The sequence below is a fragment of the Stigmatopora nigra genome, chromosome 17 (assembly GCF_051989575.1).
Source record: "Stigmatopora nigra isolate UIUO_SnigA chromosome 17, RoL_Snig_1.1, whole genome shotgun sequence".
NCBI classification, from domain to species: Eukaryota; Metazoa; Chordata; class Actinopteri; order Syngnathiformes; family Syngnathidae; genus Stigmatopora; species Stigmatopora nigra.
In genome coordinates, this window is record NC_135524.1 from 1,830,813 (window position 1) to 1,845,030 (window position 14,218).

The 14,218-nt window shown below is 48.5% G+C and overlaps 5 protein-coding genes across 7 annotated transcripts; 4 read left to right on the top strand and 1 right to left on the bottom strand.

The window, feature by feature from the left end:
- The first annotated feature begins 773 nt into the window (after positions 1-773).
- On the top strand, positions 774-5,734 carry coro1cb (coronin, actin binding protein, 1Cb). Of its 3 annotated transcripts, none has more exons than XM_077736811.1 (11): positions 774-1,078; positions 2,754-2,953; positions 3,201-3,323; positions 3,396-3,525; positions 3,593-3,774; positions 3,893-4,012; positions 4,098-4,202; positions 4,264-4,409; positions 4,482-4,539; positions 4,689-4,970; positions 5,060-5,734. In XM_077736811.1, the coding sequence occupies exons 1-11, from the start codon at positions 913-915 to the stop codon at positions 5,180-5,182; spliced, it is 1,635 nt and encodes a 544-aa protein (XP_077592937.1). In that variant the 5' UTR covers positions 774-912; the 3' UTR covers positions 5,183-5,734. The 3 variants fall into 3 exon arrangements, with proteins under 3 accessions (XP_077592937.1, XP_077592938.1, XP_077592939.1); XM_077736812.1 differs by having other exon boundaries at positions 782-1,078; positions 5,063-5,734; XM_077736813.1 differs by lacking the exon at positions 774-1,078 and adding an exon at positions 1,392-1,715.
- Positions 5,735-5,905: 171 nt separating this feature from the next.
- Positions 5,906-8,685, top strand: selplg (selectin P ligand). Its single transcript, XM_077736816.1, has 2 exons — positions 5,906-6,023; positions 6,248-8,685. The coding sequence occupies exon 2, from the start codon at positions 6,248-6,250 to the stop codon at positions 7,511-7,513; it is 1,266 nt and encodes a 421-aa protein (XP_077592942.1). The 5' UTR covers positions 5,906-6,023; the 3' UTR covers positions 7,514-8,685.
- A 629-nt stretch (positions 8,686-9,314) lies between these two features.
- tmem119b (transmembrane protein 119b) lies at positions 9,315-10,287 on the top strand. The gene has a single exon (XM_077736834.1). It carries the CDS (start codon positions 9,396-9,398, stop codon positions 9,954-9,956), a length of 561 nt encoding a protein of 186 aa, XP_077592960.1. The 5' UTR covers positions 9,315-9,395; the 3' UTR covers positions 9,957-10,287.
- A 58-nt stretch (positions 10,288-10,345) lies between these two features.
- LOC144210264 (iron-sulfur cluster assembly scaffold protein IscU-like) lies at positions 10,346-11,835 on the bottom strand. The gene is made up of 5 exons (XM_077736835.1): positions 11,620-11,835; positions 11,072-11,185; positions 10,884-10,994; positions 10,742-10,820; positions 10,346-10,640 (listed from the first exon to the last, which is right to left on the bottom strand). Exons 1-5 carry the CDS (start codon positions 11,719-11,721, stop codon positions 10,549-10,551), a joined length of 498 nt encoding a protein of 165 aa, XP_077592961.1. The 5' UTR covers positions 11,722-11,835; the 3' UTR covers positions 10,346-10,548.
- Positions 11,836-11,852: 17 nt separating this feature from the next.
- Positions 11,853-14,218, top strand: rnf185 (ring finger protein 185). Its single transcript, XM_077736833.1, has 7 exons — positions 11,853-11,964; positions 12,602-12,822; positions 12,978-12,996; positions 13,075-13,187; positions 13,264-13,318; positions 13,401-13,518; positions 13,720-14,218. Exons 2-7 carry the CDS (start codon positions 12,620-12,622, stop codon positions 13,815-13,817), a joined length of 606 nt encoding a protein of 201 aa, XP_077592959.1. The 5' UTR covers positions 11,853-11,964; positions 12,602-12,619; the 3' UTR covers positions 13,818-14,218.

Below are 14,218 nucleotides of genomic sequence, written 5' to 3' on the forward strand. Positions count from 1 at the left end.
GTAGAGCAAGACTTACTGGAAAAAACTCCAGATGAAGGTCAAGACAGATTTGCTGCCACCGTCTCTAAGAGGGCCCAGGACGTGGCCAGAAGAAGCCAGCAGACCCGGAGACCTGGTTCTCCGGAACAATACCATTCCGCTCATTCCAGATGGGAAGATCACGAAATTCCGTTGAGTTTTGCAGAGCTGAAACGGGAGCCCGGACCCCTTCACTTCTCGGCGGTGGTCACCCCTCCGCCTTTAACTCATCTCATGGCCGAAAAAGAATTCCCAAGCATACCGGCGCCGTTGGAGCCAGAAGACAAGCCCAAAGTGAAAGGACCGCCTCCTCCGGTTGCTAAAAAACCCAAAAACCCTTTCATCAGGCTGAAAAGAGCTCAGTTGATGTCCGGCGAGAGGACAGCCAAAGATCAACTCCGTTCTGAGGAGAGAGCCAGGAGGAGACACACGGTGGACATCCACAAAGGCTTCTTGAGGAGCGGCAACACCAATCAGGACATGTGCCCGTGGTGGGACGAGTCGAGTACCCGGGGACGTCGTCTCTCCGTGGACCTGGGTCCTCCGGAAGGCCCGTGGACGGAGCGCTCGGACCACGACCACTTGGTGGACTTTGACTACTGCTCCCGAGTGGCGCAGTTGTCTCCAGAGGAAAATCCAGGCGATTTGGACATGTTGCAGAGGAGGGTCTTCCTAGAAAGACGCAATCGCTTTAGAAAAATATCACCACCACCGCCAAAGAAACCCCTGAATCCTTTTGTCCCGGAAGTCCAGTTAGACCAGAACACCCAACAACCTCCCATACGAGAGCGGCTACTCGAAAGGACCGAGCCGCGAGACAACCGCAGACTGGATAGCGACTCCGAAGATCACTGCGATTCCTACAAACCCGTGTCCAAACTGGTCAAAGACACCATGAAGAGAAGAAGTCTGGAATGGCTAAGACCAGAAGAGCCTAAAATCCAAACCGGAGTGGTTGAGCAGAGCAGCAGCATCAAAGTGGCCCAGATGAAGACGGCTTTTGACGTCCCCAAGAAGTCCAAAGAGCGGCCCCAAGAGAGTAACCCGCCTCCAAAGAAAGGTATGTTAACATCTTCTCCTCCTGCTTTCTTGGCCTATAACATCCTAATTCAGACTAATGTTGCTTATCAAAAATGTCAACATTTTTGCTTATGTGGAACCCCGGATTGAAAAGCGCAACAATACTTGATTGACAAGCTCCATCTCCCAGAGCAAATTGGCAGTAGGTCTATTGAAAAAGCAGAGTTAACGTCCATCTTTTTTTCCATGCAAGACCCCCCATCCGCCCTCCCCCTCTCCATCCTCACTCATCCTCCCGCCCCCACCCACCCACCCACCCTCACCGGCTCCATTCACACATTCGTGGCATCCAGCGCTTCTTTCTGCGCATGTGTAGTAGCCCATCGCCAAGCCCCATTGAATGTAATAACGGTGCTTCTTTAGGGGCAAAAGAACAGGCGATTGTTCACCGCAGGTGATGAGGACGAAGGCGATGCGGAATTCACATACGCCATTCTGACACACGAGAGGCCGTCCAGCCAAAAAGAGGGAACATTCAAGGCGTATTTGAAGCTTTTTTTGTGGGCTGGGGGGATACTTGGAGCAACGTCCTGCAGGATAAGGGCGCGCCTAAAAACTCCACACATTCATGTGTCGTGATTGATTGTCCTCGGGAAAGAATTGCATCGATTTCGGAGGTAAGGCGAGTAAAGAGTGAGGTCTTTTTTCTCCCCTTTCTTTGTCGACTGCGCCGAGGAGCTTTTGAAGGCTGTTCCGCAGCATCCGTTAGCTCGTAGGCTGGGTTGGGTGCGTGCAAATATCTGCACTTGCGTCAGCTGGCGGTGGTCCATCGCGACTGAGCTAGGCTAATGCTAGCTCGCCAGATGCCGACGCCAGGGGCGGCTGACGAGGGCAAAAAAAATGTCGCGCAGGTTTTATTTGTAAAAGTACAAGACACTGAATTATCCATAGCGTCTTTTTAAATGTTTATGCTATCCAAAGTCGCTTTACATATGCAACCAAGTGTTTTTTCCTCCTCCCCGATGCTGCTCCAAACCAAACCGGTCCACCAAGCACCAGCTGCCGGCCGCCCGAGCGGACCGGACTGGAGCCAAGCGGTTCACCGTTACGCTACCAAACACGCCTCCGCCGTAATATTTAGTCATCAGTTCAAAGAACACGTCATTTTGGCCAAGCATCTGGATTTTTTTTCATTCAGACATCCTCTCGATTCGACCCTCTTTCAATGAGCTACTCGACCATGTTAGCTAGGATGGCTATCCATCATATTTCGTTCATAAAAGCCCCCAGTTTGACTTTAATTCGGTTAAATACATAAATGCGTGTTTTACATGACCACATGTGCTTGTGGCTTCCCAACGAGGCATCCAAAGTGGGTTAAAATAGCGTGGAAAATAGTGGGGTGGGTAACGTTAGCCGCTATCCAGCACCATTGTTTTAGGCAGATGTTGGTTGCCTTTGTCGGAAAATTGCCCCAAAACGGTAGTAAATGACCTTCAGCGGTATTCAAAGAGCCACTTTAATTCAATGCAGCCCTTGTCTGACAAATGTGGATATCAATGACATGTATACATTTCCAACCTTTGGCTCCAGAGCTGCATGTGGCATTTTCATCCTTGGGTTTGAAAGACTATTTTTTAAAGAAATTGATATGCTGTTTTCAATGTTTTGTTGAAATGCATTATAATTACATATTTTTTTTCCTTTTTTGGCAGAAATGTTGCGGCGAGTTGTGCGACAGAGCAAGTTCCGCCACGTCTTCGGCCAGGCGTTGAGGAACGACCAGTGCTACGATGACATCCGCGTGTCAAGGGTCACGTGGGACAGCTCCTTCTGCGCCGTCAACCCCAAGTTTGTCGCCATCATCATCGAGGCCAGCGGGGGCGGAGCCTTCCTGGTCCTGCCGTTGCACAAGGTTAGCCTTGACCCCATTTGTTCATTGTCGACAAAGTTTAGAGGAACATGAAAAACGTACACGATCGATCGTTTTCTGTCTGGTGTTCCATTACACCGACACGCGATCCCCTCCATGGCGGACGGGCGACGTCAACTTTCTGCCTCCATAATTTTTCCCCTATCGTTACTCGGAATTAATGGGCCTCGTCATTCACGACTAAACGTCTTTTGTGGTCATTAGTGATGGTAAATCTGCTTTTCCGTAGACTGGCCGCATCGACAAGGTGTTCCCGACAGTATGCGGCCACACGGGTCCCGTACTGGACATCGACTGGTGCCCTCACAATGATCTGGTCATAGCCAGCGGCTCGGAGGACTGCACCGTCATGGTAAGGGGGCGCCATGCTTTTTTTTCCTGCAAAATTTCAGCCTGCGCTGAGCTTTTTTGGTGTGGCTTCCAGGTTTGGCAGATCCCCGAAAACGGTTTGGACTCTCCCCTCTCGGAGGCGGTGGTGGTTCTGGAAGGTCACTCCAAAAGGGTGGGCATCGTGGCTTGGCACCCCACCGCTCGGAACGTTCTGCTCAGTGCCGGTATGTTTGTGAAGGACACTAATTGATTATGGTTAGAATCAAATGTGGAATTTGCTGTCTGTCTTAGGGTGTGACAACCAGGTGATCATCTGGAACGTGGGCACGGGCGAGGCCGCCATCACCCTGGACGACATGCACCCCGACGTGATCTTCAGCGTCAGCTGGAGCCGCAACGGCAGCTTGCTGTGCACCGCCTGCAAGGACAAAAAAGTCCGCGTGGTGGATCCCCGTAAGAAGAAGATTGTGGCGGTAAGCGGGATATTTTCAATAGCACTATCCAGTTAGTTTCTAATGTAAACAATTGTTCCCAAGAGTGGTCGTCATCCACTAATGCTGACCATTGCGCTCTTCCCTTTTTTTTTTTTAGGAGAAGGACAAAGCCCACGAGGGAGCTCGGCCAATGAGGGCCATCTTCCTGGCGGACGGAAAGATCTTCACCACCGGATTCAGCCGCATGAGCGAACGTCAGCTAGCCTTGTGGAAATCCGTAAGGGGAAATCGTCCGCTCGTTCTCCTCCGCTCCACCGGGGGGCGCAACCAAAAAAAAAATCTTGGTTCTCTTTTGCGGCCAGGACAACATGGACGAGCCCATCTGCGTCCAGGAGATGGACTCCAGCAACGGAGTCTTGCTGCCGTTCTTCGACCCGGACACCAACATCGTGTACCTGTGCGGAAAGGTGAGCCAGCGCGGCCCCGCCTCCCAGGGATCTGGCTCAATTCCCGCTTCTGCCGGCTCAGGGCGACAGCAGCATTCGCTACTTTGAGATCACGGACGAGGCGCCGTACGTCCACTACCTCAACACCTTCACCACCAAGGAGCCGCAGAGGGGGATGGGCTACATGCCCAAGCGTGGACTGGACGTCAACAAGTGCGAAATTGCCAGGTACGGATTAACCTGCCTCAATATTCTTGGTTTCGTCCATCCATCTAAATGAATTAAGCCCTTTTTTGGCAGGTTCTACAAATTACAGGAAAGAAAATGTGAGCCAATCATCATGACAGTCCCACGAAAGGTAAGCTAGAGTCATTCTAGTATTTATTTCCATCAAGTAAAAGGAATAAATATGGAGAATTGTGCATGATTTGGCAGGGCAAATAAAGTCCAGCTATTATTAATGTGAAAGATGTCCATCACCCACACAAACAAACTTTTCTTTTGCAGTCGGACCTGTTTCAGGACGACCTGTACCCGGACACGGCCGGGCCCGACCCCGCCCTGGAGGCGGACGAGTGGTTCGGCGGCAAGAACGGCGGCCCCCTGCTGGTCTCGCTCAAGGACGGATACCTACCCACCAAGAGCCGAGAGCTCAAAGTGGTCAAGGCCAATGCGCTGGAGAACAAAACAACCACCGCCGCCAGCACCACGGCCACCGCCACCAAACCGGAAAACGCCCCCAACGTCCACAAGAACCTTTCGTCCTCGGCCCCCGCTCAGACGCCCACGGTCAGTGTTTACTAACTTTTGCCTTTTATTTGCCAGAAAAACATTTTTTGAGCCAATTTTTGCCACACATTTCCTTCCTTCTGTCTCAGCAGAAAATGGAGGACAAACTGGAAGAGGTTCTGCGAGAGTTCAAATCTCTTCGGGACCGCGTCATCCTCCAGGACCGCCGCATCGCCCGATTGGAAGAGCAGGTCGCCAAGGTTGCCATGTAAGCCCCGCCCAAAAACACCCTCCTCTTCTTCTTCTTCTTCAGGCCGACATTCCACCACAAACTTTTTCCTCCCTCGGCCCACACGTTCCCCTCTTCTTCTTTTTTTTTCTTCTCCACACTTTTGACACAGTTTTTTTTTTAATCTGTGACCTTTTGCCTTCCCAAAGTCAGTATTTCTTCTCGCCATCTTATGTGTTGCCAAATATTGCGTTGCGTGTTATTGGCGTGCAGTTTCATGCACAAGCGTTACATTTTCTGTCCCCTTGTTCACACATTCCAGGTGGAATATTTTAGATGGAGATTTGGGGGAGGGTGGGGGTTTCTTGGCTCGCATATATCCGCTGTAAAATGTCGTGCAAATTGTAGTGGTTGGTGCTGCTTGTCACTGTGGAGGGTTTTCAAAATGACCGTCAAAAAAACAAACAAGAAACAAATGGCGCCCTTTTGGAGAAGTTTAGGGGAAGCAAGAAAAAGCCCAACTTGTGTTTTTTTGCGCCACCACCACCACCACTTCTGTGCACACAATAAAGATTTTACACTCAGAAAATGGCAACCATGTTTGTTTTCTACCCCTAATTTTCTCAGTTGATTCACAGATGCAAAATGGAGGAGACGGCCATGAGGCTTTTTTCATCGCGGCACCCTCTTTTTGCGGTTTTCCTCGGCGGAAACCACCAGAGACGCTTTTGGCCACCCTTAACGTTTCTTTCTGACTTCCTCCTTGCAAAGTAGGGCGCCTCACCAGCTTTTTCTGTGTGTTGCTCGAGCGTGAAACATTTCCTGTTTCTATTGGGCTTCCAAAGCGACATGACGTGAACGCCAGATTTTGTCGGACAGTCGAGGTAAGACACTTTTTTTCCACACAAAATGGATTCAGCGCTTGTTCATGGTTAATAGAACAGACTTTATGGTGTTGTAGGCCATAGAGTAAGTCACCTTAAATGTTTGTTTTGACTTTTTGATTCATTGATGCTTAGGAAATGATGTGGCGCCAAGTGGGCGTTGGTCAAAAGTATTTTGTCACGGTGACAGTGCAGGAAAAAAGTGTTCTGTCTTTTTGTTTCAGATGACGGGTGACTGCACAAACGGGCTGCCATTGGCTTGGCTCTCCATTTTGCTTTCCAGCGCTTTGCTAGTCTCGGCAAGTGTAGAAACGCAAACCAGGTTGACTCCGGAAACCAGAGCGAACGTCACTGATGTAAGTAGATCATCTCGCCATCTGGCTCTGACAGGAAGTCCACCAAGCAAGAGGCCGCATATTTCAGCCACAGTCCGGGTCCAAATCCACGCTCAAACACCCCTTTTGCTCATTGGAAGGACTCTCCCGACTCCTGGAAGTCCCGGGCTGACCCTAAAACCAGAGGCTCTCTCATTCTCTCAACCAGCAAAGTCTTCCGAAGCATCAAAGAGCACTTTGGGACCTTCTCTAATCCTGCTGGAAAAAGAAAACACAGCTAAAATGCCAGTCACCGCTCACTTAGATCTGTCCAGCCGCCATCCGCCAATTATCAGCTCCATTTCAGGAAGTCAAGCACATTCTACTTCATTTGCCACTCCAAGCCGACCTCCAGGTGCCACTTCTCTGGATCTTTCCACTTGGGGTTCGAGCCCCACTCCCCCTGGACCATCTGGCTCTATCCCCAACTCCACCGCCAGCCAAAGTGCTCTTCCAATGACCATCACACCCGGAACGCCATCTTTAACCGTCAGGGGTCGAAGCTCCACTCCGGAACCTCCCCAAGGGTCGACATCCAGCTTTGTCGGGCACGACGCTCCTCCGTATTCAAAGACCACCGAGAGGATGTCTTTCAGCACTGGCGTGGGTTTCGCCCAAGAGACCTCCTCTAGACCCCCGAGCTCTTCCATCAAGATGACAGATCTGGCAACCCGGGCTATTGCGAGCTCCATTTCCACAGTTTCGGACACGACAGAGTCTCCGAGGATGACTGCTCCCGTTCCCACGCCCGGCCCGTGTTCGCCCTGGAAGACGCCCCCGACCTCAAGACCGCGTCCCCCCCGCCACTTTGCCTGCCTGGCGGCCATAGCGTGCCTGGCCGGCCTGGCCGCCACCTTCCTGATGTCCACCGTGGTCCTGTGCATCCAACGCTCCGGGCGAAAGTACCGAGTCCAGAGTTCCCCGGAGCAGACGGAGATGACGTTCATGTCGGCTCTGATGCCGGAGAGGAAGTCCGGGGTTGGCGGCGGTAGGCGGAGCCAGCCCTTCTACGCCGCCTCCTTCCCGGCCATCCACGGCGTCTTGGACAGCGACGACGACATCGCCGACAATCTCACCCTGAGCAGCTTTCTTCAGGACAGCGAGCGTTTTGTTTAGGCAAAACTTGGGTTTGAGTCCGGTGGGACGGAAAGCGCAACATTTTCTTAATCCTAATTTGCCCATATTTTACTCCCTCCAGAAATTTCTTTCCCTATCTTTATTTTGTGTTTTTTTCTGCCAGACCTATATAACTCCTATTTTTATGATTACAGTGTTTCCCAAAGTGCGGCACTAGTGCCACCTGAGGTCCACAAGCTTCCTTCTATGGGTCCACCCAAGGCTGAGCTCTTCAAACTTTTTCTTTTTTATGCCGTTTATTAAATATGTTTTAGTTGTATTACACATATTTAAGTGAAAATAGAAGCCATTTGAAGGTTTTTCTTTCTGAAATGGAAGCATAGTATTCAAACTTTGCCTTCTAAAATAGCTTCAGGGTATAGAAATAGCAGCTTTAATTGAAGTTCTCGCCGATGACCATATATAGTGTGTCAAATGTGTGAAAGACATCAGGCTGCATTGTTTCCAGTCATGTCCCCCCCCCCTTTCTCCGTTCTACTCATTTTATTTATTATTTTATTTTTTCCACCCCCCCTTTTGTAGGCAGGCCACCACCACACAGGAAACATTAACCTCTTCCTGCATTAGTCTACTTACTATCTGTCTGACCTGCATTTACTATTGGATTTTTATAGACCAGAGTTTTTTTTAAAAGGCAACAGCATTCAAATTGAAAAATAATGATCACAAAATGATCATTAAACTGTGGAAATGTGGCTTAAATTCTAAAGTAAAAAAAAATATTCCATGTAAATAGCCTAAACAAATCCTGTATAGAAATAGTTCTATCAATTCCAAACAAAAATTGAACTGGGAATCAATCACTGTGTCAATGGCAACCCATGAGTTAATACTCACATCTGTACACCCCCCCCCCCCAAAAAAAACAACACAAAACCTCCCTCCATCCCCCCATCCTTGTACCTCCACCTCAGCCTCACAAAGTCAACTGCTGCCTGACTAACAAGAACAATCTGTGTAGACCGGATAGGGGTAGAGGGGGGGGTTTGGAGTTCTTTCCCCAAGAGAAGAAGGAGGCGGGAGGACCAGAAGAAAAGTTTGGGACGCTTCCACTCTATTCCACTTCATTCCACTCCATTCCAGACTGGCAAAAGCGCACATGTGGAGAAGCACTTTTCTATTGGACTTAGGACCGACTGGGGGAGACTTCCGACCTGGTGAGTACTCACCATTTTGCTTTTGACTTTAATGTTCACATGTCCGTCAGTCAGACACAGACAGAAGTACGTACGTACGTATTTACAGCATCCCCCCACAGCCAGATAAAGTTTCGCTGAACACAGAATTGGGGGAAAATGCACAGTGGCGCGTTTTGACTGCTGTAGAAGAGGCCTTTTTAGGGGAAAAATATGTTTAAAAAAATGCATGTGTTTTGCTGATTGGCCTAAAATTGACTTGCTTTTAACCTTATTTTGGGATCCTGCTTAATCCTTACTAGGCTTGTGAGGGGTGCTGGACCCTATCCCAGTTAAATACTCTTGGCTACATTCAAGCAAAACTGAAATAACAATACCTTTTGAAAGCCATAATGGATGAAATATGGGTCTTCATTTAAAGCCACAGCCTTTTATTATTCCAAGCAGAAGTATCCTAATGTAAAAGGTGAATTTTAAGGAAAAATACAAAAAGAAAACAAAGGGCCATGCTTCTTGCTGACATGCCACCTTGATTTTGGCCAAGCCGCTAAGACGTCCCTCGAAGGCATCCCATTGGACGGCCGCTCTTTGCTTTTGGCGATGTCGTGACATCATGGCTTTTCTGTCCGCGATGTCGCCTTTAAAACCAAAGCCGTGGGAGAAGAAGAAGGAGGGATGGCACCAGACTGCTAACTACTCTTTGGCTTTCTAGATCCCGCCAGGAAATGGATCCCCGTTTGAGCCACCCACCCGAAGCCAGCGCCCAGCCGGACCCCCTCGCCGACTCTGACTTCCCGGGCCGTGTGGCCGACTTCCTGCGGGAACACGCCTTGCTCATCCTCTTGGCGGCCTGCCTGCTGATCGTGGTGGCGTTGGCCTTCTGCGGCGCCCTCTACCTGACGCGCCGCCGTCGAGCCGTGGCCTACTATCCGTCGTCCTACCCCGCCAAGATGTACGTGGACGGCAGGGACAAGAAGGGCGGGAGCGCCGGATTCCGCCAAGTCCCAGACCGTCTGCCGGTGGCGGCGACGGGGGCGGGGCATCTGGAGGGCGATTCCGTGGATTCCAACAAGCAGCTCCAGGTGGACATATTGAGGGCGGCTCAGAGCTTGAAGACGCCCGGCGGGACGACGGAGAGCAAGGTTGGCGAGGCCACGCCCCCAAAGACCGTTGGGGAGCGGAGTTGCCGGGAGCCCCGAGGCGGGAATCTGCGCCCTTCTTCGTTGCATCTTCACAACGACCAGGCCACTCTGCAACTCATCGCCGGGGAGAAGACGGCCTTCTAGCAGGCCGGGACTGGCAGACTTTTCCTATTTTTCCCCAAAGCCCGCCGTTTTATCACCCGTGACTATTGGCTTTCTTTTTCCACAGGGACTCCCAAGAAATGGCCGCCTTCTGTGCCTGAAAACTCAATATTTACAGCCTGTCCAACCAGTTTGAACGAATGCTCAACAGTTGATGTCCAATCTGTTGGGACTGGGAGATGCTGTGTGATTGTGATTGGACACCATGAAATGCCAATTGCCAGTAAATGAGTTAAGGACAGACTCGTCTGTCTACTAATCCACAAACTCTAAGACGGCAATCCAATGGTAATAAAAAATGATCAACTCTGAAGTTTTTGATCATTTACAAGCACCAGAAAAGCTAAGTCGTCATTTACAATAGACAGATATATTTGTCAACTCTTTTGAGTGCTTTTATTAAGGATCTTTTAAATTATTGACACTACAGAATACATAACTGCTGTAAGCGTGCTGACATCATCAAGTGGGTTACATGCTTACAGAATTGTTACAGGTCACATTGTGCGTTGCGTGACAGGCTAAGCGTGCTGGAACGGGTATACAGGATGGAGGATACACCACGGAAGTGACATCAGTTGGCGTACTGGGCCGCCACCGGCCCCTCGTCTTGCTGCTTGAGTCGATAGTCGGCCAAAGCCGCCTTGATGGCGTCCTCGGCCAGCACTAGAAAGGAATGCTTAAGTTATTGCAGTAGAAAATGTTTTTAGACTCGAAACATTCTGATGCAAATCAATGCTAGCCAACTAGCGACAACGGGAACGTACTGGAGCAGTGAAGTTTGACGGGCGGCAGGCACAGCTCTTTGGCAATGTCCGTGTTCTTGATGGCCAGGGCTTCGTCCACCTGGAATGGGAAAGCAAAAGCCAGAACGCCGTCTCTCGCCTCAGGACGCCACGCCAGACTCACAGATTTGCCTTTCACCCACTCGGTGGCCAGAGAGCTGGAGGCGATGGCCGAACCGCAGCCGAACGTCTTAAAGCGGGCGTCACGGATCTTCCCGTCCTCGTCCACTTCGATCTAGGAGGAGGAGCCATGTTTACTCAAGTGACCGGTAATTGTGGAATATTTTTTTTTTTTTTTGCTTATCCAGAAACCTGAAGCTTCATGACGTCTCCACAGGCCGGAGCGCCCACCAGACCGGTGCCGACCTTCTTGGAGTTTTTGTCCAAGGTGCCCACGTTCCTCGGGTTCTCGTAGTGATCCACCACCTGAAGCATGAAAAGATGTTTCTACAGTGTGAGTATTTCTGCAGGATGGAGTCAATTTATTAGCACAGGATATCATTCGCTGCCATAGCAACGCCTGTGTCAACTCCCCTTGACAACCAGCCCCCACCCTCCCTTTAAGTTTTCGCCAAGTCACTGTGACCAATGCAATGTTATGAAAAGTTTGAAGCTATCATAATATTGTTATCATTATTATTAATACAACAAATAATCGACAACATTTGAGTCATTGTGAAAGTTATTGAGATGGTTTTACTTTCACATTTGACAATCCAGCAACAGGTTTAACCATTTTTTTTACCCCCACTCGTTTAACTTAATTTTGTTTTACAGGTACCTCATCATGTCTTATTGGAACCATGTAGCTGTTACGTAGGGCAATTTTAATATTCATTAAGGAATAAGGAGCATCCTACCTTCTGGTGATAACAACACTGGGCAAAGAACTCTGGAAGAGAGAGCCTCCGGGTGAGTAAAGCTAAAGGACTGAAGCACTTATTGGCCATAATGGCCGCCATTCTAAGTGCTGAATACTACAGAAAAAAAATAGTATTTATAAGTACTGTTAACGCCACAGGGTTATGACGCACTTATAAACACCACTGCCCTTATTTATAGTGGGTCTGCTCACATACGCGTCACAACAAGGGGCGGGGAATGCAAATATTGTCTAGGAAATGCTAAAGGCGGAGAGAGTCGCTGGCGGCCATCTTGTGTCAGAAAACGTCTATTGCTGTTTCTGTTGAAGCTGACGTTAAGAGGTGATCTTATGCATAATGACTACTCATAACTCATAGAATTAACAAAGGAGGGCAGAGGGGGTGCTGGAACCTATTTTAGCTCACTTTTGACGGTAGTCAGGGCCACTCTGATACGTCACTTATCTCGTAATGATAGTACAACATTGTCTGGTACTAATTCAATGACTTGAATTAATATCATAATCTTTCTTTCTTTGCCCTGATAGTCCAACTCGGTGTCGTTTTTTTAGAATGCTGTTTGTTTACTTTAGTCGATCTAAATTGAATTTCGAATCGGCCTCCTGACGCAAGGTGGCGGTGTGTACACTAATTGGAAGGTGTTAGTAGACAGTGATACAAAATATTTCTTTATTTTTGTTGTTGTTATTTCCGGGAGAAGGACGTCAAGTTCACTTCGAGCAGTCTGACTAACAATTCTTTAGACTTTTGATTAAAAGGGCACATTTGAAGTACTTGAGCGTGTTCAGGTCACAAAAAATGACTAATAAGTCCAACGCCGCCGAATTTAGCTTTTAGTTTAGCATCACGCTAACAAGCTAACAGCTGTGTCGTCGCGCATTCTCGACGCTAAAGTAGCAAACAATTTTCCAGCCTTCGTCTTCATGCGCGACTTGTGACTCGTTGGGTTTGTTATTAGGTTAGGCTATAGTTTGAAATGGCCACCGCGACTCCAGCTCGTCCTCCTTCACCGGCCTCGGGCGCAGCCGGAGGATCCGCCGCCGCTTCCGAGAACGCAAGTCCCGGATCCAGCAGCTCCACTTCGGCCGAAGGTGGCAACCAAGACAGCACGTTTGAGTGTAACATTTGTTTGGACACCGCCAAGGATGCCGTCATTAGCCTTTGTGGGCACCTCTTCTGGTAAGAAATTACCCTGAATTTGATACTAATGTTTGTTAACAGACATGTCGAATCCATTTTTATAAGAAGTGGTGTGAACAGTGCACTTGTATGAGATCATATTGGTTACTAATCTTATGTTTTTTGTTTTGTTTACAATTACCTTTTCCCATTAGCTGGCCTTGTTTACACCAGGTAAGACACGTGACTCATGAAAATATGATGGATCAATATTCCAATTTGTAATCCCTACTTTTTGAATCTTTGGTCCAGTGGTTGGAGACGAGACCCAGCAGACAGGTGTGCCCTGTGTGCAAAGCTGGCATCAGCAGGGACAAAGTCATCCCCTTGTATGGGCGTGGAAGTACCGGTCAGTGGGACCCCAGGTACCAGGCAAACGCAACCAGGTCATGTTGACACTTGACCTTAGTCCAACCAGCTTCTCTTGTTTTTTTATTAAAGAGAAAAAACACCCCCACGACCACAAGGACAAAGACCAGAGCCAGAAAACCGTGGGGTAAGTTTGAACAAAACAATAATAATTATCTTTTCAAAGATTGCAAAAACCTTGGTATTGATCATATTTGGCATTTTGGCAGGGCTTCCAAGGATTCGGATTTGGGGATGGAGGTTTTCAAATGTCCTTTGGAATCGGCGCCTTCCCTTTTGGTATTTTCGCCACCGTCTTTAACATCAACGACGGAAGACCTCCTCCAGGTACTCCACAAATTGAGCGTGATAGCACTAAAGCTGCCAAAAAAAATCATGTTGTATTACACTGGGCAGAATATTTAGACTAGAAACTTGCCGCTTTAGCAAAAATTGGGACAATATCACCATACAATTGGTCTAAATTTAATCTAGTTACGTTTTGGTAACGGTAACATTCATCCAAGACCCCCCTTGTCCCCCACACAGCGGCTCCAGGGACCCCTCAGCACATGGATGAACAGTTCCTGTCGCGACTCTTCCTCTCTGTGGCGCTGATCGTCCTCTTTTGGCTCCTCATAGCGTGAAGGGTGCCGACGTTTGTTGGACGAAGAAGCCATTACAGCTAAGACGTTTTTGTTTTCCATTCAAATGAACGGTATTCAAACAGAGAGAGACTGGAGATGAGACTAAATTACATTTTTTGCAATCAGTTCTAGTGCTTATATTTTTGGGATTGCAAAAAAAAAGATATGTATATATCGCCAGGGATGTGCAATCAATCCATTTTAGATTGGGTTGCACGTCTATTGCCGTCAATGGCAGCCTGTAAGTTAATCAACACTTTAGTGGGTAATAATTTGGACAAATAACACTTTCAATTTTGTGAAAAGATATAAAATGGAGCATTTTTTTGAAAAAAATGAGCTTTCCACTCGACATTGATGGTTTAGGGTTCATTTCCACAATAAAAATCCATCATTTTTAA

What these genes read in the sequence shown, in the direction of transcription:
- LOC144210264 (XM_077736835.1), bottom strand. Translation starts at nt 11,721, where the DNA reads ATGGCGGCCATTATGGCCAATAAGTGCTTCAGTCCTTTAGCTTTACTC. An exon ending in AGTGTTGTTATCACCAGAAG is followed by an intron (nt 11,186 to 11,619) that starts GTAGGATGCTCC and finishes TTCATGCTTCAG; the next exon opens with GTGGTGGATCACTACGAGAA. An exon ending in CGTCAAACTTCACTGCTCCA is followed by an intron (nt 10,641 to 10,741) that starts GTACGTTCCCGT and finishes ATTCCTTTCTAG; the next exon opens with TGCTGGCCGAGGACGCCATC.
- rnf185 (XM_077736833.1), top strand. Translation starts at nt 12,620, where the DNA reads ATGGCCACCGCGACTCCAGCTCGTCCTCCTTCACCGGCCTCGGGCGCA. An exon ending in ACCGGTCAGTGGGACCCCAG is followed by an intron (nt 13,188 to 13,263) that starts GTACCAGGCAAA and finishes TTTTTATTAAAG; the next exon opens with AGAAAAAACACCCCCACGAC. An exon ending in CAGAGCCAGAAAACCGTGGG is followed by an intron (nt 13,319 to 13,400) that starts GTAAGTTTGAAC and finishes GCATTTTGGCAG; the next exon opens with GGCTTCCAAGGATTCGGATT.
- tmem119b (XM_077736834.1), top strand. Translation starts at nt 9,396, where the DNA reads ATGGATCCCCGTTTGAGCCACCCACCCGAAGCCAGCGCCCAGCCGGAC.
- coro1cb (XM_077736811.1), top strand. Translation starts at nt 913, where the DNA reads ATGAAGAGAAGAAGTCTGGAATGGCTAAGACCAGAAGAGCCTAAAATC. An exon ending in GTAAGAAGAAGATTGTGGCG is followed by an intron (nt 3,775 to 3,892) that starts GTAAGCGGGATA and finishes TTTTTTTTTTAG; the next exon opens with GAGAAGGACAAAGCCCACGA. An exon ending in TCGTGTACCTGTGCGGAAAG is followed by an intron (nt 4,203 to 4,263) that starts GTGAGCCAGCGC and finishes CTGCCGGCTCAG; the next exon opens with GGCGACAGCAGCATTCGCTA.
- selplg (XM_077736816.1), top strand. Translation starts at nt 6,248, where the DNA reads ATGACGGGTGACTGCACAAACGGGCTGCCATTGGCTTGGCTCTCCATT.